Source organism: Castor canadensis, chromosome 6 (genome assembly GCF_047511655.1).
Source record: "Castor canadensis chromosome 6, mCasCan1.hap1v2, whole genome shotgun sequence".
NCBI classification, from domain to species: Eukaryota; Metazoa; Chordata; class Mammalia; order Rodentia; family Castoridae; genus Castor; species Castor canadensis.
The window spans coordinates 34,057,140-34,078,887 of record NC_133391.1 but is presented as its reverse complement, the minus strand read 5'-3'; the positions used below and the strand labels follow the sequence as shown (position 1 = coordinate 34,078,887).

At 34.6% G+C, this 21,748-nt stretch overlaps 1 protein-coding gene across 1 annotated transcript; it reads right to left on the bottom strand.

Moving 5' to 3' along the window:
• Nucleotides 1-8,172: 8,172 nt before the first annotated feature.
• Klrb1 (killer cell lectin like receptor B1) lies at nucleotides 8,173-20,448 on the bottom strand. Its single transcript, XM_020173371.2, has 6 exons — nucleotides 20,295-20,448; nucleotides 14,691-14,789; nucleotides 12,920-12,994; nucleotides 11,623-11,780; nucleotides 11,003-11,130; nucleotides 8,173-9,258 (listed from the first exon to the last, which is right to left on the bottom strand). Exons 1-6 carry the CDS (start codon nucleotides 20,377-20,379, stop codon nucleotides 9,132-9,134), a joined length of 672 nt encoding a protein of 223 aa, XP_020028960.1. The 5' UTR covers nucleotides 20,380-20,448; the 3' UTR covers nucleotides 8,173-9,131.
• Nucleotides 20,449-21,748: the final 1,300 nt, after the last annotated feature.

Here is a 21,748-nt window from a genome sequence, read left to right as displayed (position 1 = left end):
AAGAAAGAATATTGAGTGCCTAAAGAAATGATAAATGTTTGAGGAGATACAGGTTTACCTGATTTGAACATTATACAATGCATATATGTATCTAAACATCACACGGTCCCCTGTAAACATGTACAACTTTATGTTTCTATGTATCAGTTCAAAATTGAACTTAAAAATCCAATGCATGGATTTCTGTGGGGGTGGGGGTTGTTTGTGTGCTTTACCAAATAAGCCAGGTAATTAGAGTCAATTACTCCTGCTCCTGCTGCTAGTCTCCTGGCCCTGGATAGAAGAGTGGCAGGACCTGCAAGCAGGACAGGAGCACAAGGAGGACAAGGAGCACAAAAGAATAAAAAGGCAGCAGGAGATGGGACATACGTAAAACTGGCAAGATTTAAACAATAAATTTCTTTAGTGGGAAAACGAAATGATCGTGGTTCTGACTAAATTACCCTGAGAACTTTACCTGCTTATGCCACAGGCCGTTCATCTTGCTTAAGTTCCTCTCTTATATTGTGATCTGTCTCGCTCAGGAGACTGCTGTCCTTTTACTGACTTCTGGTGGCTTCAAAAGCATCCAGGTCTTTCCTCTTTTGTAATGTTCATCATTATAAAACTAATTTTAACTTCCCTTCTTCCTCAAAATTAAGGTCCATTCCCTACAAAAAATATTTTCAAACTAAGTGACACATATTTTATTGATTAAAATTCCTCTCTCTCCTCCTACTTCTTTTGTTGCGAGGGGATTTCATCATGATAATTCCATTCATGCATTTAGTGTATCTTGAACATGTTTACTTCCTCTATTATATTTCTGTGTCTCCTTCCTCCCCCCCTTCTTTCACACAGTGTTTGATGGGTTTCATTATGCTATGTTAGTGTGTATATATGTAGCTTACTTCCATCCTCTTCATCCCTTAGTATCTAGCCTTCCCTTGCCCCCTTTCCACTCCTGCTGACATCCAACCTGGAGACCTCCATGTCCCATTATTGTCATCATCATAATTTTAGGTCTAGGTTCCAAACATGAATGAGAATATGTAATGTTTGGCTTTTTGAACTTGGTTATTTCACTCAAAATGATGATTTCCTAATGTCCAAATTAATAAAAAGGGACTTTTCCACATATACTATATGGAGTTTAGTACAATAAGAAATAATTTTAAAGGGTTATGTGGAAGTTGAGAAAAAATTAGCCTCAGTTCTGCTTCTTTACCCTTCTTTAACCACAGGCCTTTTGTAATGTGACTTTGCATCTCCTCCCCTCAAGACAAAACGTCAGCTTCCCCACTGTGAATCTGGGATGGCCTTTTGACTTGATTTGTCCAGTAGAATGTGAGGGGAGTGAGTGTTTAGTTGCAAGTCAAGGTTCTCTTTCTTTGAACTCTGCCTTGTAATCATTTGAGCAAACTGGGATAACCAGATGGAGAATTAGAAACAGGTGGATGTGTTATCCAGGTGGACAGTGGAGCTCACTTTTCTACGTATGACCAAAGTCATGCTACAACAGCTAGGCATCAAATGATCAGTCAAGATGCCCACAGATGCATGAATAAGCCTGACAAAACCACCTAGGAGTCAAGGAGCACACCAGCAGACAAGTCTAGCTAATTTTATCTCACAAACAAAACTTAGTCATCGTGTCTTTACCCACTGAATTTTTTCTCAAGGAGTTTGTATTTTAATGGGGACTGTTGATATGTAATTGCACCACTTTGTGATACACTATATTAAAATTATGAATAAACAGCAGTAGGAAGGCAGTAAAGAAGATCCTTGAGTGGGATAAAATTTTTACAACTCAAATTAGGGGAATAAGTGACTTTTTTTTTCCTTTTCTTGGTGGTACTAGGGCTTGAACTCAGGGCCTCATGCTTGCTAGGCAAGGTGCTCTTACCACTTGAGCCATCTGCCAGGCCTACCCACTGAATTTTGAGATGATCTGCCATGTAGCGCAAATTAACTGACATGGCCAGAAAAGTACAGTTGTATTTGTTCTTATTTATTCCATTACAATTCCATTTTCATATCATATAATTCCATTAATTAAATTTGACATGACTTTAAATAATTTCCTGTCGATTGCTTGCTTTGATTGGATTGATTGGAAGTTATAGAGGTAGCAACTATTCTGGGTTGTTTTGTCTATGTTCAACTTGTACCTGTACTGTATCTTAACTTAGGAAAGCATATGACTATACCAGAAAGAGTTCAATTATGTGCTAAACATATGGTAAGTACTATAAAATATTTTAAGTCAATACCATCATTAACCCTAAAGACTAGCATTTATTATTAGTGTAATAACAAATTTGAGAGAAATTGAAATTGAGAATGATACATATTGTAATTAGTATAAAGTAATTGTACAAGGGGTTTCTTTGTGATAGTTCCATATATGATATAATGTATTTTGTTTAAATTCACTCCTTTTAGTACTCTTTCTTAGCCCCTTTCCTACTTCCCCACTTTTAAAACAATTTTTAGAGTTTCATTATGCGATTTTCACATATATATGTATTACATACTTCAATCATATGAGAATATATTTAATACAATGAGATTTCATGGAAAACAGATCTACTTCAGACTGAAACAAGGCAGCTGCTGAGGAGACAGAGTTAGAGTCCTGAAAAATATTCAAAGTTTTCAATAAATAAAGGAGAAAAAAAGGGCATTTAGAGAAAAAAATGAGCAAAGGAATTCACATCCCATGTAGCAATTTCTAAAAAATTATTAACTACCTAATATTTCCTACAGAGTTTAAGTCTTCACATGGAAAATTCATATTTCTTTTTGCATCTTCATTCTTTCAATGTTCTCTGACTGTGAGTATTTAATATATCCTAGGCATTTTCCTAAGTTCTTAGGATACATCAGTGAAGAAATAGGCAAAAAAGTTTTGTATTTATGTGCTTGTGTTCTATATATGAGTCCACTTCTTCACTATTTGGTCAAAATCACTTGCCCTACAAATTAATCATCAAGTCATTCTCTATTATTCACTTTAGCTTCAAACAGCAAATTGAAATAATGTAGTAATATATGAATATTGATTTTCATGTTTTAAACCTGAAAATCATTACTGATAAATCAAAAGTCTGAATACAAACTTGAGAACAAAGCAAGTTATATGGAGGGCAATTTCAGTCAAAATTAGAATTACAATTAGCCATGATTCCTAGTTAATGCCTTTACCTGGAAATTTTTAGCCAAAAGACAGATCCAAAGTGCACCCTGGTTTTACAGTGTCCTTATGTTTATGAAGATGGGGTCATGATAGATCAGTTGTAATAGTGTAATTGAGTACAATTGAACTTTGGCTCTATTAGCAGGTTACCTAAATGCTGATAGATCATGTGTTCCTGCTTTGCTATCTGAAATAATTTTTTTGGAAAAACCAGTCATGCTGAAGTTCCAGGAAACAGCCATTATCAACAACCAAAAATATGAATGAGGAAGGTTTTGAAATAATGAGAACCCTACTCTAACTGAATAGAGCTCTCAAGAAAGGACCACAGAGCTAAGTTCAGTCAATAAAGAAAATTGGCTATATAATAATATATTTATATGTAAAAAATATTTATTAAGTGTCTTCTCCGTGCCAGAACCACTAGTTATTTAACAATCCTAAGAAGGTTCGTGCTCTCCTGGAACTCATACTAGTAGTACTAGCAACAATAACAAAAATAATAAGCAAATTAGAATAAGAAAACTAAAATAAGTGATCCAGTGTCATCTATTATGTAGGAAATAAGTTGTTGCTAAGGGATAAAATGGATAAACTTGTTCTGATTGATACATGATATTTTTTTCTTTGTTCAGGTTTGCTTGGTTGGAAAGTAATAAAAACAGACATAAAAACAAAAACAAAAAGTAAAATACAAAATGGAACTCAATGAGTCCATAAGGATGAGGATAGGTAAGACACCTAAAAAACTAGCTAGCATTTGTTGCCCTTAATGCAGAGAAACTAAAGCAGATACCTTAAAGCAACTGAGGCCAATAGGAAAAGGGGAACAGGTACTAGAGAAAAGGTTAGATCAAAAAGAATTAACCTAGAAGGTAACACCCACGCACAGGAAATCAATGTGAGTCAATGCCCTGTATAGCTATCTTTATCTCAACCAGCAAAACCCCTTGTTCCTTCCTATTATTGCTTATACTCTCTCTACAACAAAATTAGAGATAAGGGCAAAATAGTTTCTGCTGGGTATTGAGGGGGGGAGCGGGAGGGGGTGGAGTGGGTGGTAAGGGAGGGGGTGGGGGCAGGGGGGAGAAATAAACCAAGCCTTGTATGCACATATGAATAATAAAAGAAAAATGAAAAAAAAAAAAAAAAGAAGTCAAAAAAATAAATAAATAAATAAAAAGAAAAAAAAAAAAAACAAAAACAAAAAGTAAAATACAAAATGGAACTCAATGAGTCCATAAGGTAACAGAGTGAAGATTCTACAAATAATCACAGAAAGTAAACTTAAATTGCTGTGAAAAAGTATAAGTACCAGACAAGAGAAGCTAAATGTCTCATAATTGTATAGGTGATTAAAATTAAAATTACTTTTCAGGATCATTTTTACTCATACTTCTTAGAAATTTTCATTTTACAAGATGCTCAGTAGGAAGAAAAGCAAAAGACATTTGTTTACCCATACATGCATTATGAAAAGTGATGAAGAGCCTAACATAAGTAAATAAACAATGATTACATGAAAGTAACAGAAAGTCAGGCTGATGCATCAAGAATACTTAGTTTTTTATCAATAAATATTTTCCTTACTATAATCACTTTTTAGCCCATGCCATAGATATGGAAGAATTCTATGGAATGAGTGATTCAGGGAGATAAAACAGAAATAGTCTTAAGGAACAAGCATGTAACATGAAAAATAAAGAGAAAGAAGCTCATTGGTCCAGCCTCAAGGTCCTTTTACAAGATAAATAGACCATTATGCAGCCACGAGTAACTTCTTAGCTTATCACATTAGGATGAATCAAGGGTGATCTCTTTTCTTCCCACAATTGTTCCAGGTTGGTACTTGTCACACTCCAGCCCAGAGAGATGTGAAACCAGCCACATAAACAGATAAAAGTAATTATAATACAGAAAAAAATTGAACAGTATTCTAGAAAAGTGGGAAGAAGAAATAGCTTACAAATTATGAAGAGAACAGTGTTTCAGAGAAAAATTCATAAAAGAATTAATATTTAAGTCTTCAATTGTTAGGACTTTTCTATGCAGAGTGAAGGAATTGGCTGATAAGAGAATCTCAGGTGTGTGCATTAAACCATGAAAGGAGGAAATGTCTGGATGTGTTTGAGGAATGGTGAGGAGTCAGTGGGCCTGAAGCATGGGCTGCACAGAGGCATTATAGCACAGGACAGAAAAGTTGAAGGGAGTGCTCTGACACTAAATTATAAGGCCATCCTTTGCTATTTTCCCCCAAACCATGCATAAACACATCTTTAGTACACAGGAATTACCTATTTATTATCTGTAATGTAAAAATCTACTATCGTCTCCCATAAGGATATCCTATAATACTTTATGTGTCATTTATGGAACCTGTCATCGTCTTCCTCTACCTGGAAAGATAAATTTATGTGAAATATTACCTTTCCCATCAGTGTTTTATTTATCTTGACTTGACAGTCCCTATGACAGTCTTGATTTATGATAGATGCTAAATACTTCCTTGCTAAACTCAGCAGAAAGTAGAGAATGGTGGCCAGCTTTCTAATTTTTGGTCATGATAGAATATGTATGTTGAAATAGAGTCAGTGAAATTTGTGTTGGAACAAACTTTTAAAACTCTATATGAGACACTGATATAATAATAAACAATAAGGGAGTTAAAAAAAACAAAGATGGAGGCCAGTTCTTTTTATTCTTTTTAATTGCTTTTATTTAGAATACTTGACAAATAAGAATTGTAGCTATTAAAGGTGCACAACATAATTTGATAGGTGCATTCATTGTGTGATGATTCCCATAATAAAATTAATACATGCATCACCTTATTTATGGGACAGGGATGAGGACAAATCTTTCCTCATAAATTTTCAAGTAAACAGCCCAGTAGTAATAACTGTAGTCACCATGTAATACATTTCATCCCAGGACATACTCACCTTGCAACTGAAAGTTTATGCCCTTTGAGGAAAACTTCCCCATTTCCCTTTCCTCCAGAACCTAGAAACCAATAATCTTATCTGATTTCATGAGTTCAACTCTTTTAGATTCTACATGTAAGTAAGATCATGCAGTGTTTGTTTTTCTATATCTGCTCATTTCAGTTAGCACAATGTACTCCAGAGTTATTCATGTTAGCACAAATGGCAGGATGTACTTCCTTTAAAACACTGAATAATATTCTATTGTACCTTTTCATTATCCATTCATTCATCCTTGTCACTTGGCTTGAATCCATATCTTGTCCATTGTGAATAACTCTGAAGTGAAAATGGGCTTCCTTATGTCTCTGTAAGGTACTTTTATTTCCTATGCTTTGTTAAAACAAAACTTGAGGCCACAGGCTCTGGAAATAAAAGGCTTTATCGAATATTTCTGATACTAGCAAGAAAAGGACTGGCACTGGGACAATTTCCATATTTGCTAGTGGTAAGACTAGATAGCAGTTGAAAAAATGTTCACCAGAAATAATTGACAAGAGAACATTTTTTGAAACAGGGTCTCATTATGTAGCCCAGGCTGGCCCTGAAATCATGACCTTCCTGCCTGAGCCTCCCAAGTGCTGGGTTTACAAGCTGCATCGCTGTGCCCAGCAACAAGAACATTTTTGTAATAAAAATCCGAGGAAGAAAAGTATAGATTATTTGCATTGAACTTACTATGGCTATAGATAAGAGAGGGGTATAGGAAGTGGGTATAGTTTTTTTATTAGGAAGGATATCCATAAAGAGAAGTAGTCATTGGTTTTTGATTGGTTAGAGTTAGCAGTGTAGAAAGTTTATACACAAACAGAAGGTGGTAGTTCTGGTAGTGTCCTCTGTGGGTTGTAAGTCAAGGTTTAACATACATTTAGGAATGTGGATATTTATAAGAATTTGGCCTTTAGCTATTAACTGATAGACTTTGCTTATCTCATCCCTCTTTCAATCCTCCAGTTTTTATAATTAAATTTAGGACATATCAGAATTTTTCCTTTGTCAGTACATAAACCCAGAGTGGGATTATTAAATACTAAGGTAATTCTATTTTAATTTTTGTGATTCCACTTTTAAATTTTTGAGGAACCCCTATACTGTTTTTCATAAGGGCTGTATCAGTTTTCATTCCATGGTTGTGTGCAAAATCTCCCTTTTCTCCACACCCTCCTTTATTTCACATCTTGTTTGATAGAGAGCAGATCTTGGATGCCATACATTGTATCTTCTTTTGTCCTGGCTTCGGCTGCAGTTAGCTTATGTCAATAAACATCAACTCAAACACTATAATCAAAATATTTCCCCTAGATCTAATATGTTTTAGCCTGTCTACATAGGGTTAGACATGCCTTCCTAGTGGAATTGTACCTCTTAAGTTTGAGTTTCAGAGTTAAACTTGGCAGTATCATATCCAATAGTAAGTTCAATGAATTATTTAATATTGAACAAGAACCAAGAGTGACAGAAAACTTACATTGTTCCAATTAGTTTCATAGGAAAATTTTCCTACAGATTTGTGCTGTAGGGCCACTTGATTTTGGATCTAAGAGGAAGGAAGAAGAGGACAATATGTGGAATTAATCCTGAGCTATCAGGAAGGCCTCATTCTGAATCACTTTTTACAATTGTGTTGAACATTATTCCTAGAAGCAGGAATGTATTTTGTCAACTTTGGGGATATTTTCTTCAGATTTATGTCCTGACAGTGTTATTACATGTCTTTCCCCAAAATTGTCATACATTTCAAAATATCATCTTTTGGGCTGGTGGAGTGGCTCAAGTAGAAGAGCACCTGCCTAGCAAGCATGAGGCCCCGAGTACAAACCCCAGTACCACCACCAAAAAAATATATACCACTCCTGTTATATATTCATTTATCATGCTGCTTTATCTGAAAGGTTTTCCTAAATAATTTATTTCCTCAGTAACTGCCACAGAATGAATTACACTTTGACTTTTGATATATTTAAATTTTATTTATTAACAAGTATTATAAATATTTATTCCTGAGAAATAGCAGTTTAGATGTTATTTTGGGTCATGGTAGTATGTACTTGAATATAAATAAATCACTTTGGTATTGAATGATCAGAGTAGGTAGATATCTGTTTTCAAACAGAAATTTTAGCATGTCTCTTTATAAAGTAAATTGAGTATTAACTCTTATTTGATTTTCATGGAAATTGTGGAAAATTTTTAAAAAAGCACACACTCAAAGGGGTAGAGTGTGGGCTTGAAAGATACGCACTATTCTACCACAGTAAGGTTTGCGCTATATTCTTGAGATTCTGGTCCATACTGAATTTCTTTGAATGGTTCATTAGGCTAATCAACTACTTTGTGCTGACCACTTGGTGAATCAATCACTTTTTTTTTAGCTGTACTCATGATCTTTCCTGATGGTTCCTGCTCTTATCCTGTGTGACTTCAATCAGTGACAGGACCAACCTAGAGGGCATGTAATTATTCACTGTCACGCTACAGAAGCACATTTGGTGTTAGTTAATGACATTATGTGGTCCATGAGACATCAAAATATGTTTTCCTTTAAGGTTCAGTACCACTTAGGGATGTACACAATTTGCTATGGGGATTTTTGTGAGGGTACAGTATAGGAACACAGAGTTTAAAGTTCCCTGTATGGTCTCTCTGTGAGGTCAGAGCTATATGAGCAGGAATGAATACAACACAATGTAAGAAGCTTTATTGACACATATTATTTGTTTTTCTCCTTGGCCTCTCTACCTTTTCCTATCTCACACTGATGTCTGTTTCTTAACTTATAGAATAAAGAGATTGGACATTGTCTTCTGCAAGATTCACACAGTGTTAGAATTACCATCGTCTGTGTACTTTGTGCACTAATGTACACTGAGCAGTAAGAACATTGTACACAACTGAAGGGTCAGAGAGCCATAGTGGAAGGTAAAGAAAATGCAGTAGGATTCACAGTCAAGAGTCAGGTGACATTTTCATTTGACAGGCTTTAGTTCCTTTTGGCAGATCCATTTATTTTCTCCATCACAAGTCTCAGAAACCATCTTTTGCTTTGAGATGACAACACATTTGTTTTCTTCAGGAGTACCAGTAATTTTTAATCTGAGAAGCAAAGGAAAACCCTCTTTTAGTGTTTAAGAATTTTCCTAGATATCCTTAGTTGCCAATTTTTTGACTAGGAGTTTCAGGAAGTCCAAGATTATACATAGTTATTAAACATTATCACAAATATAATGGTAAAAGTTTTTAATATAAAGCTAATATAAACCCCTGGAACTTTTAGGTTCATATTCTCTGGAAAGAGTCCTTCTAACAATAAGCTTTATAACGATAAATTAAAAAGAGAAACTTTGAAAACTTAAAGCTAAATCTTCCTATTCTATTAACGCGTCATGTGAAAAGTTTCTTCACTTTGCTGAGTCTCAGTGTTCGTAAATTCATAGGACATTGTCTCCTAATTCTTGGCATAAGAACACGTGACAATGCTTAAACAAAGTGGACATTCAGTAAACACAATCAATATACCAGAGGCCACACCAGTGGCTCATGCCTACAATCCTGGCTATTTGCCCAGGCAAATAGTTCTTAAGACCCTATCTCGCATAATCAGCGTTCCTTTTGAATAAACAGGAATCCTGTTCCATTTTTTTACATAGCTCCTTAGGTCTGAGCAGCTCAAGTAATTTCTTCCTAATGCCCCACACCCTCATTAAACTATGACTTCCCTCAATTACACTATTATAAATGTTACCTGTATTTTTTTCCCATCCTTCAGAGTCTTTCTTCAATTTTTAAGGTAATTTTTTTCCTTTTGCATTCCTGGAGATAGAATCTAAGACTTTGCACTTGCTAGGCAAGCACTGTGCCACTTGACCCACTCCCCCCACCCTCTTTGCTTTTTTGTTTTCAGTTTATTTTTCAGGTAGGGTCTCACTCAAACTTTTTATATATTTAATATTTTCAATACTTAGTAATTGCTTTTTAATGATAATTTATCCTAGCATCTTAAATTTCAATTACTTGTTTTTCTGAATGATAAAAATACATCATAAATGTTAATATATATAAATTTTATTAAAACATTCAAGATTCATAAAACATGACAGAATCACTTCTGAAAACTCTTTATAGAAACTTGGCTGAACCTCTGTATACTTTATACAAAAGAAAGGAATATCACATCTTTTACTGTACAACTAATCATGAATTTTGCTAAAATATGTAATCTAATTATGAAGCACAAACCCTCCTATTACATTGGTGGTTATCTTGACAGTCTTACACAAGAAGAAACAAGACACCAGAGAAAATAGCAACTGCCTCATTTGTGGTCAATGCACATCTTCATCACATCCCTCAAATGCCTCTCTTCCATCACCCTGGCTAAAATATACTACATCCTTTGCCAAAATGTGTGCACTTCCTCTCATATGATTAACTTTCACACACTGATATTTACCATTTTCCCTTTTTAATCATTCTTTCTATGGTGGTTGTGACCTGATTGATTGGTGTCAAGAGCTGTTACTGTACCTTTCCCCACAATTTGGAAAATACTATGAAATTCTATGAGGGAAGAACTTCCAGGTATACATTTAAAATTTTTTATGTGCCTCTCCCAAAGAAGTTAGTTTAGTCCTGTCCTTTAAAACTTTATTGCAGATTAAAATATAAATTATTGTGAAAGAAGAATATAGCACATTTTCAACCTACTTGGGAATCATTCATCTTCTAAGCCTTTTGTAAATTTCTAACTCAAAGCTATTAAATTAAAAAATAATGTTACTACTTTGCAATGTAAACCTGATATGAATTGGATATTCAAATTAGCTCATATAATACTCACATATCAGAATTAAAAACAGAGCCATTTATCCACTTCCAGTTCTCCTCTGGTAATGTATAATGTAGTCCAATCCAAAATAGATGTATGTCATTCTTTTGTAAGCCCTGTATGAGTCCCCACAATGAAACCTGAAAAAGACTTAATATTGATTCTGTTTATCTATTCATGATTTGTTTTCACAACTCATCCCCTATCACCAGTTGCAAAGTATCACCCACTCTGTGAAGTCTTTCCTAACTCCCTGAGTTAACTTTTCCTTCTTTGCAGTCTCTCTCTCTTTCTGCTTCTCTCTCTCTCTCTCTTTCTCTCTCTCTCTCTCCCACCCCAGGTCTTGGTCTCTGCCTTTCTTTTCCTCTCACTGTCTCTTTCTTTCTCTACTTGTATATATATATATATACACACTTGTGTATATATATACACACAGATAAATATATATTTCTAATACATTTGTTACATTGTATTCAATTATTCGCATATATCTTGTCTCTCCTATCATAAGTGTCTCAAAGTCAAAGTTTCTAATTCCAATGCATAGAACTTTTGGCTAAAGTCCAGAGACCATGATCTATTTTAAAGAAAGTGTTAAGTTCTAGTAAGGAATTTTATTTAATGGTTTATACCAGTTCTTCCTGGTCTTGAATGAGCAGCAAACTGGATTCTTTCTCAGAGCAGTCACTTCTGCTGTCATTCCAAGATTTGGAAGTGGAATGAAAAACTCCTAAACATTTATTGTGGAGACTATGCCAATCTGGGGGACACTCTACCAGAGGTGATCTCTCTAAAATAAGAAAGAGAAAGAAGTGTTGTCTTTCACCTTGTCCCTATTGTACCTCAACCAATTACACACATACATCATTATAAATGCTCAGAAGTCCTTGATTACAATAGTGAGAACAATAAATTCTGAAGTTTTGAAAACCTAGTGTTCATTCTGGTACTAAGAATTAGAATCTGTGACCAGTAATATAAGAGCATAAATGGAATCATAGAATATTAGAATAGGCAGGAAAATACCATTAACATAATTTAAACAGACATGTCTTACATTTTGACATACTGGGAGAATAACTGGTTCAGACCAACTCACTCAGATTGGGATAGAGACAAGGCTATTTCTCAAATCTCATTAAATACATCACCAGTGCTTATTTCACTAACTGGACAGCAATATTAAACTCATCTAAAGAATGCTTACTTTAAACAACATGCAACATACAAAGCCAAAAGTAATTGATTTCCCTAAATTCATGAGAAATACCACAGAGGAAAAAAACTTTAAGAAAATTTCTGTCAATGATGCACTTTTATACTAATATGACCTATTGGATGTTATTTTCCAGAGGTTTATTAAATTTTCTCCAGGTTTATTAAATTTTCTGTTGTATGAGAATGTGCATAAAGTTCACATTCTGTTACAATCTCTGTGATTTATTAATACACATTTTACTAAGATAGACTGGAACAAGGTTAGTGTTACTACATGTAAAAGAAATAAAATAAAGAATTCATTCAACATTCTGAGTTGCCATTATTAACCAAAGTTAGTTAATTTTGGTTAAGTAACATTTTGTTTGACATCTTCAATATAATAATCCAATATTCCACTTAAATGAATAGTTTGCTTCTTAAACCAATATTTGCTTATTAGTGATCAAATGTGCTAGCAGCATAAGACAGTATGGCCTAATGATTAAGATTACAGACTTTAATGTCACACAGCCTAAATGTAAAACCCAGCATCACTACTACCTGTGTAATTCTGAACAAGTTGCTTAACCTTTTATACCTAGGCTTTCTCAAACATAAAATCAAGGTGATGTTACTGCTTTAATTTAAGGCTTACTGTGAGCCTTAAGTAAGTTAATAAACAAATCCTATCAAATATTAGTCATTAGGAAATTCAGTCCATATAATTACCTGTTGTTTCAGTCCTGTTTTCTTGAATATCCACAATGCATTTTTCTATTGATGATTTTTGTATTAAGACTACCACTAGCAAATAAGAAAACACATGAACAGAATTAAATACCAAAGTTTGTGGTGGACTAGATATTATACATATATAAGTTTAGGAAAACATGTTATCTCAACAAGCTTGAATACAGACAGAAGATAAAACTATTAGCAATGTGACAACAAAGGGTCCAGTTTGGAGACAGTACACAAAAATAAGAAAAAGCACCAAATGAGTGGACCTTCAACCAATACTAGGTTATAATTATCCACTAGATAAGCCAATGTCAGGAAGCCACTTCAGCTCTTCAATTGCTTACTCTTGCCAAACTTCCTCAATCTTCAGAATGAGTGAATAATGCCTCTTCCAAGGGAGAGATTTTGTACTGCTATCTGGAATTTAATAGGCTCTTATTATACTGCAAATAATTGGACATTTTAATTTTCTTTGTTATTGTCACCTTTATGTCACAACTGTGACTTTTTTTAAGTTCTTGGAGCATATGTGTAATACCCCATAATGACTCTGAGAACAATTAGAAAGAGAAATGAGAAAGAAATGGGAAAACATGTGGCCTTTGGCTTTCTGAACCTGGCTATCTTCACTTCAGATGATGTTCTCCAGTTCCATCCATTTACCTGCAAATAAAATTTCTTTCTTCTTTATGGCTGAATAAAATTCCATTATATATAAATACCACATTTTCTTAATTTATTCATCAGTAGTGGGGTGTCATGGCTGTTTCCATAGCTTAGCTATTGTGAGTAGTGCTGTAATAAAGATGGGTGTGCGGGTGCCTTACATCCCTTCAGGTATATCCTTAGGAGTGGTATCGCTGGATCATATGACAGTTCTATTTTTAGTTTTTTTGAGGAAACTTCATAATGTTTTCCTTAGTGGTTTTACTAATTTACATTCCCACTAGCAGTGTATGAGGGTTCCTTTTTCCCCACATCCTCCCCTACATTTATTGTTGTTTGTGTTCTTGATGGTAGCTATTCTACCAGGAGTGAAGTAGAATATTAACATGGTTTTGATTTGCATTTAACACAAATATAAGCAATATTTTGAAAAACAGGTCATGCTAAGGGGAGGTCATATACAAGAGAAGGAGGGTATAAGAAGGAAGTTAAGAAGATGAACATGGTTGATATACTTCCTATATAAGAATGAGTATAGAATTTTTAAACCTGTTGAAATCAACATAAGATGGAGACTAAGGTAGAAAGGAGGAAAATAGAGGAGATGAACCAATTCAGGCTATAATACATATATACATGGAAATGTCACAAGGAAACCAATGTGTAACTATCTTTTTTTTGTGTTTTACAAAAATCAGAAAACAGGAGGGCCAAACAGGTCCAGTATTAGGGGTTGGTACCAATGAGAATGGGGGAAGATGAGGTAGGGAAAAAGTGTAGGAGGGTGAATATGATGCAAATACTGTCTACACATGTATGCAAATGGAACAATGAAACTATTCCAGGAATGGGAGGAAGAAGAATAAAGAAAATGATGGAGAGAGTGAATTCAACTAACTTTTGTAAGTGTCACAACAACAAAAAGAAGTGGGAACATTCCAAATTGGATATGGGCTGACTGTTACTGTCTTATAATTTTTCATTTCATTGATCTTTCACTAAGCTTGGGGTGGCCAAATTATGTGAAGATGCTCTAATATTTACCATGGCAATAGACTGGAAATTCTGAAGCAAGTGATCTTGCCTCACTTACCTGAAACACTCAACCCAATCACACTCAAGACCAGAAGAAGTATCACAGCACAGCCAAGTTTCAGTGCCAACTGATGGCAAGATGGGCCCTGACAGATATCTGGGAATTTCAAGAAACATATTTGTTTAATTCAGTTGAGTACATTTGACACAAAAATCAAAGGTGGTTTGTAAAGCTTATGGAGCATTAGATTCAGCTTGGGGGTTGGGTATAGAAAAGAATCTTTCTTAAACATCTTAATATAAAGTTCCGTCCACACGATGAATTCTAGGATCCAACTAATAGTTTGCTTTGATAAAATAGGAATAATTGTGCATTTCACATGTACAAAGGATTGGTATGAGAATCAAATAAGATGGAGGCAAAGATGTTTCAAAAATTGCAACATGGCATACAGAAATAAAGTGCCTGTACTATTGTAGGAAGAGGTCCAGGCATCTCCTCTAAGAAGGAGGGCCTTTGTTTATTCAACATATACTTTTTGAATCCGTATTTTGTATCAAGCACTACATTAGGTGCTGGTGATATATGGCAATTCTGTTCTTGGACATTTAACCCTTTGCTTAACTGTTGTCTAGAATGAAATAAATTCTTCAACTTGGATCAAATATGTGGCATTCAAGGAAGGATGTTTTGTGAGTAAGCATGTTATTTTCAGTATTTCAACTACAGTAGTCCCTGTTGTACTGGCTATGTTCCAAGACCCCTCAAGGGAACTTGGATTGTGGATAGTAGAAAACCCTGTATATACTGGGTATATTCTATGCATACACACAGAATTTCCATCTCAGCTCAGCACCTCTTGGAACTGTGGCTACAACTTTCACAGCTTGAGTTGTGACAGAAAACATAGCATGAGTTTCTTTTTGTTTCTTAATAATTTTGTAGATAGAAGATTATTACTACAGTAGAGCTTAGATATTTTTTCTTTCCTTAAGTGCAGAACTTTCACCTTTTCATTCACATGAAGCACTTTAAGGCTTCTCCTTGGCAAAGCTGAATTGCCAGGATCACTAGTTTTGGGATCATGTGAACACAAGCACTGGTGACTGGTGGGTAGCAAGGGATGACTCATATCCTGGGCAGGATGGCATAAGATTTCATCATGTTACTTAGGACAAGATGCAAATTAAAATTTATGAATTTCTTGTTTCTGGAAGTTTTTATTTAATACCTTCACACTGTGGTTGACCTCACACAAATGAAATTGCAGAAATGGAAACTCAGATAAGGAGACACCTACTGTAGTAGTTTAATGCAATGTACATCTGCAACATGCATCGTCTAAACAAAAAGTCATGTATTTTTTGCTTTTTTCAGTAGTCATATCAACAACTACATAGTAAATGTGTAATGTTCATCAAAAGGTGAGATTAGACTAACTTATGAAATGTGACCATAAATGAAGCACAACTGTATCAATTTATTTTGTTTCTAGATATCTTTAACACAAGCATTAAATAAGGAAAATAATAATAATCTTTTTGTGTGTGTGGTACTGTGGCTTGAACTCAGGACCTCATGCTTGTTAGGCAGGTACCCTTCCACTTGAGCCACTCCACAAATCCATTTTTGCATCAGTTATTTTTTGTAGGGTTTTGACTGGGCTGGCTGGTCCACAAACCTCCTACTGAAGGCTCCCTTACATAGATGGGATTACGGGCAAGAGACACCACCATGTCCAGTACATATATATATATATATATATATATACACATATATATATATATATGAGTTTTATTTATAAAAAAATGATATGGAGAAACAGTGAGCTACAGCTCCCCAAATTATATCTACTCTGTCAGAGAATTACTCTGGAAGTTAACTGCTCCAAATCTTCTCAGATGCTTCCACATCTTTAATTTAATCATAATACCACTTTGACTCTCATTTGGTTTCTAACATTTACATGTTTGACCATTATGAATTGGTTTCTAAATTATATTAGTAGATAAGTAAAGACTTCCTAATTTACCTGTAGCTACTGATTTGTTTACATTTTCTAATTGTTTTTTGTGTTTTTATCTAAAAATTTCTTAATGTAAATGGTTACTTGCTTTGAGTTACATGTTATAAATTTAAAGTCAGATATACTACAATATCGTTTCTTCTTCTTATGATATATTCCGGAATGGCTTTCATGTCAATTTCTACATTTTTTTCCATTACCCCTAGGGATTTAGTAGTGAAACCCAGATTGCAGACAAATACTAAAGTTCTTTGCCATTAGGATTCTGACAATCATTTAAATGGATCATCTCTATTTAGACAAAGAGACAAAGAGTGAGAGAGAGAGAGAGAGAGAGAGAGAGAGAGAACAAAAAAGTAAAACAACAGAAATGTTCCTGAAGCAACAAACTTTAGTAGTGTCAACCATTGCTTACTCTCCTTGGGGATCCATATATTCACAGACCCAACCGACTGCCAACCAAAAACATTCACACACAAAATGTCTTACATCTGTATTGCACATGTACAGAAATTTTTCTTGTCATTATTCCATAAACAAATTGTCAAAGGTATAAAAAGTAACCTAGAGATTATTTAAAGTATATGAGAGTATACAAATCAGTTACATGAGTATTCTGCAACATGTTATATAAGAAACTTGAGCATCTGTCACATTTTGGTATCTTGAGGGGTTGTGGAATCAGTCCTCTGTGGATTCTGAGGAATGGCTACATAGTGAAATGTGCTGAAAAAATATTATGGGAGTAAACAGGTAGTATATTAGACTTGATGAAGCAGTATGTGTGTTCCCATCTGTCACTCTAGGACCAGTTTTATAGATGGAGGGGGAGGCAGGAGTAGACATCGAGGAGGCTCCAAGGCCCCAGGGATATGACTGAATATGAGGAAACTGAGCTTGGTTATGTCAGCCTAGAACTTCTAATGAAAGCGAGTGTAACGCAGTGACTAAACCCAGTGAGTAAGCCAAATAAGGCACTAGTATGTGATTCCTTCTAGTTTTATAGATGTAATCATTTCACTTTTCTGTCTTTTCTCTTCCTCCCCCTCTGCTCCCTCAAAATTCCAAGTTTGTTTGCAAAATAGAGAAAACTTTATATAGTCACTATTTTAACGCTTATTGCTAAAATATGGCACTGATTAAAAATAGAATCTTTCAAATCTGGCAGATCTGAGTATAAAAATGTCATTTTGGGCAATATAAACCATTTAAACCACAGATTTTCTCACATGCAAAATATGGTTTTGGAGAGGATTATATGAAGTGGTTCTTCTAAAATCCTGAGCATAATGTCTAGCACATGGTAATTTTTCAGTAAACAGTATTTGTTTTTTCTAATAGTGTTTTTTTAAAACTTTAGACAAAAGGCTATTTGGGTGACTTAAACAACTGTTATCCATCTATGCTTATATTTAAGGAGTTGCACGCAGCATCCCATGTCTGAAAGACCTGCTTTCACATCATGAGATTAGATTTAGTGGAGTTACAACTGATACCGAAGAGGCCAGGTGAGGGAGAATGATGGAGAGGGTGAATTCAACTATGCTGTATTGTAAGAACATTTGTAAATGCCACAGTGTACTCACAGTACAACAATAATGTGATAATAGAAAAATATATTAATGGGAAACAAAAGAGGCTGGGTGAACTTTAGTTTCCTGGAAATATTTGCCTTCTGGCTATTATATGTTTGAGGATGAACAGTAAGTTAAATTACTTCCATCATTCCAGATATACCAGTGACTTTTCACGAGCAACTCTGAGTCTATAAAATGACTTCCTAATTCCTGTTCAGTCTGAGTTCCCATGATCTCTGACTTGATGTCCATCTGATCTCCTTTGTTTACTTTATCCATTGCATAGTTTCCTGGTAATGTAAACTCTGAAGGAAAGAGATTTTCTTGTATTTTGTTCACTATTGTATCCTCAGTACCTACAGCCTGTTTGGCACCTAGTAAGTGGCTCTTTTTGAATGAATGGATTCTAGAAGCATTTTCATGCATTTTAGCCATTTTTTTTTATTAGAGCAAGCCCTTGACCATTTGACCACAAGCAAAATAGGTCATTACTCACACCCTTCCTTCTGGGTTTGTCGACAGGCTTAGATCCAATCACTGTGCTACACACACCATACTCTGACAGTTTAGCCAAAGTGTCCTCAGTGGTTTTACAGTCATTCTGCTACAAGGCCAAGTGTTTTCAGGTCATGCATCTTGTTTTATTCCATTCTTATTTTTTTTCCTTCAGATTTCAGGGTAAAATTTTGTAGGATAATGCTTATCAATTAGACAGATTTTCTAGGCCTATTGATTTGGGATCATAGCAGTGTTTTGCTAAAGCCTTACTATCTTTCTTTCCATTTGTGTTCTTTATCCCTTTCAACAAACTTCCTACCCTACTTCTGCTAGACATCAAAATGCAACTGGCTCAACCAGATGCTCCCTGTAGATATCAAAATCCTCCAATTTCCTCTAACTTTATGTGGAGATGACAATGAAACACACCTGAAGACTGTTCCAGACTTAAAACTTTGATAATTTAATAGTTTCTAACAAGGAGCTCTAAAAATTTATAATTCACATGCCACACTATGGAATGAATTCAAATTGGAAAATAACTGTATTGCTACTAATGTCAGTAAAATTCATTGGATTTCAGAATGAACATTTTATACATATTTTCTGCCTCAGTTTCTAGTCTCTTATCACACATCTCCAACTCATGCTATATATCGTATATTAACTCACATTCCCCTTTTCTTTCACTCAGATTACTAACTTTTCTGATAACATAAGAATCTCAATTCCGGGAAACATTAAGTAGATTAATTATAACTGGGTGCCAGTGGCTCACCCCTATAATCCTGGCTACTCAGAAAGCTGAGAAAGCTGAGATCAGGAGGATCACAGTTTGAAGCCAGCCCAGGCAAATAGTTCACAAGACCCAATCTCAAAAATCCCTTCACAAAAACAAAGGGATAGTAGAGTAGCTCAAGGTGTAGGCCCTGAGTTCAATCCCCAGTACCAGCAAAAAAAAAAAAATTAATTACTATCATATTCCAATATCTTGACACTCATTCATTTAAGCTATTATAGTTTGAAGATAGAAAGTATCATGTTGTAATTATATTCAAGTCTTTGGTTTTAAATAAGACATTCTCTTAAAAGCTGTTCACCTCTCATTACAGAGTAGAGGATGTTAATCCCTAAGTCAGCTGAAGGTCCACTGCATTCTGAAAGGAATACTGGGAATGCTGATGAGCTAGAACTGAATCACAGTATTGACATTTTGTAGAAGGATTTGGAATAGGCGAGTTGTTATTTCTGCAAGTTTGCAATGTGCCTCTTAACAACATTCCTTTGCTCGTATGTGTAATACAGATCTTCAGGGTCATTTAACTAAGATTTGATAGAAGAGGTGATGGATTTCACATTGATCATCTTATAAAATAGGAAGATATTTTGAATTCTTGAATTCTTGAATGCAATTATCTATAGTCAAGCTATGTTGCACCAATAACACTAGTAGGAAGCTGCTACTCATCTTCAAAGCAATGGTTTAGAACTGTAAACTTGAGAAGAAAATCTAACTAAGAAAGACATACAAATATCTAAAGGAGAAATGAAGCCACTTACCTTGAGGAGGAAATGAGCGTGATGAATTTTCAAGCCTTGAGGTCCTGGACAGGTTTAAATCAGCATATATCACTGGTGTGTCCATTGCAGAAGAGAAATTGGGGCACTACATTTATGTTCAAGGACAAACTCCAAGTCCTGTGAGGCAAGATCAACAAAAGGAAGTACCTCGTCTGAATGATCTGATGTCTCTTTTGTGTCCTCAGCCACCTACACATCTAGTGAGTTTTTTTCCATAAATTATTGAACTAGATGTCCATTATATTTACACATATTGTACCTATTTTTCTTAATTAATTAGGTTTCTGGCAAAATTCTGGAAAGACTTGTTTGTTATTATTTCTTTGCCATCTGTTTGAATTATTGTTGGAAGGCTAAGCTAAAGAGGAGACAATTTAGGCGTTCATGGAGAGTTCAAATTTATGAGAATCCCCCGAAAAGAATCAGGAATTAAGATATGTAGTATTTCATGCAATTTGTGAAAATAAAACTAAAAAAACTTCTAAAATGAGTTAAAGCTCTAATCTTCCTGAGATATCTGTGCTCCAAAGAAAGTTGTGAAATATGGAAAAGGAGGACATAAATAGGATAAAATCATGATTAATACAACAGGAAGAGATCAGTACACTCTTCTTAGCTACGTTCAAATGCCCATGTGAATACAACAGAATATCAACATAAGTAAAAGAATTTCAAACATATCAGAACTTTAGAAAGAAGTAGACATAAGTCTGTAGGATTTCCTAACTCTTTCAAGGATTTTCAGACATAGCTCTTTATAGCTAAGACCTTAAATGCCACCAAGTCTGACATTCTCACATTCCTAGTGAAATAGAAGAGGAAAAGCTAGAATTTTCTTACAGTAAGGTCAACATTGGCAAGAATGTAGAGTAATTAGACTTTGGAAAACTTTAGAAGTTTCTCACAAGTTAAACATGTGAGCTAATCTTTTCATTCTTAGGAAATAAAGAAAATGTATGTCCACAGGGAAAAAACAAGATTCTGTGGTTATAGCCAAATTATTCCAGGTATTCAAAATTACTAGACAGTGCAAGTGGTCTCCTGACTTTGAATGCTAGGAGATAGGCAGTGTTTATTTACAGTAGAAAAATTTTCTTCTGTGCTCATCATGGGCTATACACTTCTTCCCTAACATTAGTGATAATTATGAAATGATATCTAAGTATGTTTGAGAGTCTTACAAGCCACTTTTAGAGAGTCAATAAAAATTTTCTTCAACTGTTTGACTATCTGATAATAGTCATTTTACTCTATTTCAGGCATTTTTCTCTGTCACCTACTTCATTTAAATTTCAAGACTTTTAACAAATATGGTAGAGTGTCCAGAATCATCTATATTTAATAATTCTATGTATTTATTATGCTTATATATTTACATACGTATTCTCAATCTTCACTTTATATAAGAATTCCAAACTTTAATGTACATAAGA

Excerpts from the sequence above, each read along its gene's own strand:
- Klrb1 (XM_020173371.2), bottom strand. The coding sequence starts at position 20,379 with ATGGACACACCAGTGATATATGCTGATTTAAACCTGTCCAGGACCTCA. Across the intron at positions 14,790-20,294 it reads ACGCTCATTTCCTCCTCAAG|ATATCTGTCAGGGCCCATCT; the intron begins GTAAGTGGCTTC and ends TGAAATTCCCAG. Across the intron at positions 11,131-11,622 it reads TTCAAGACCAGGAAGAACTG|GTTTCATTGTGGGGACTCAT; the intron begins GTATAAACCATT and ends AGTCTTTTTCAG.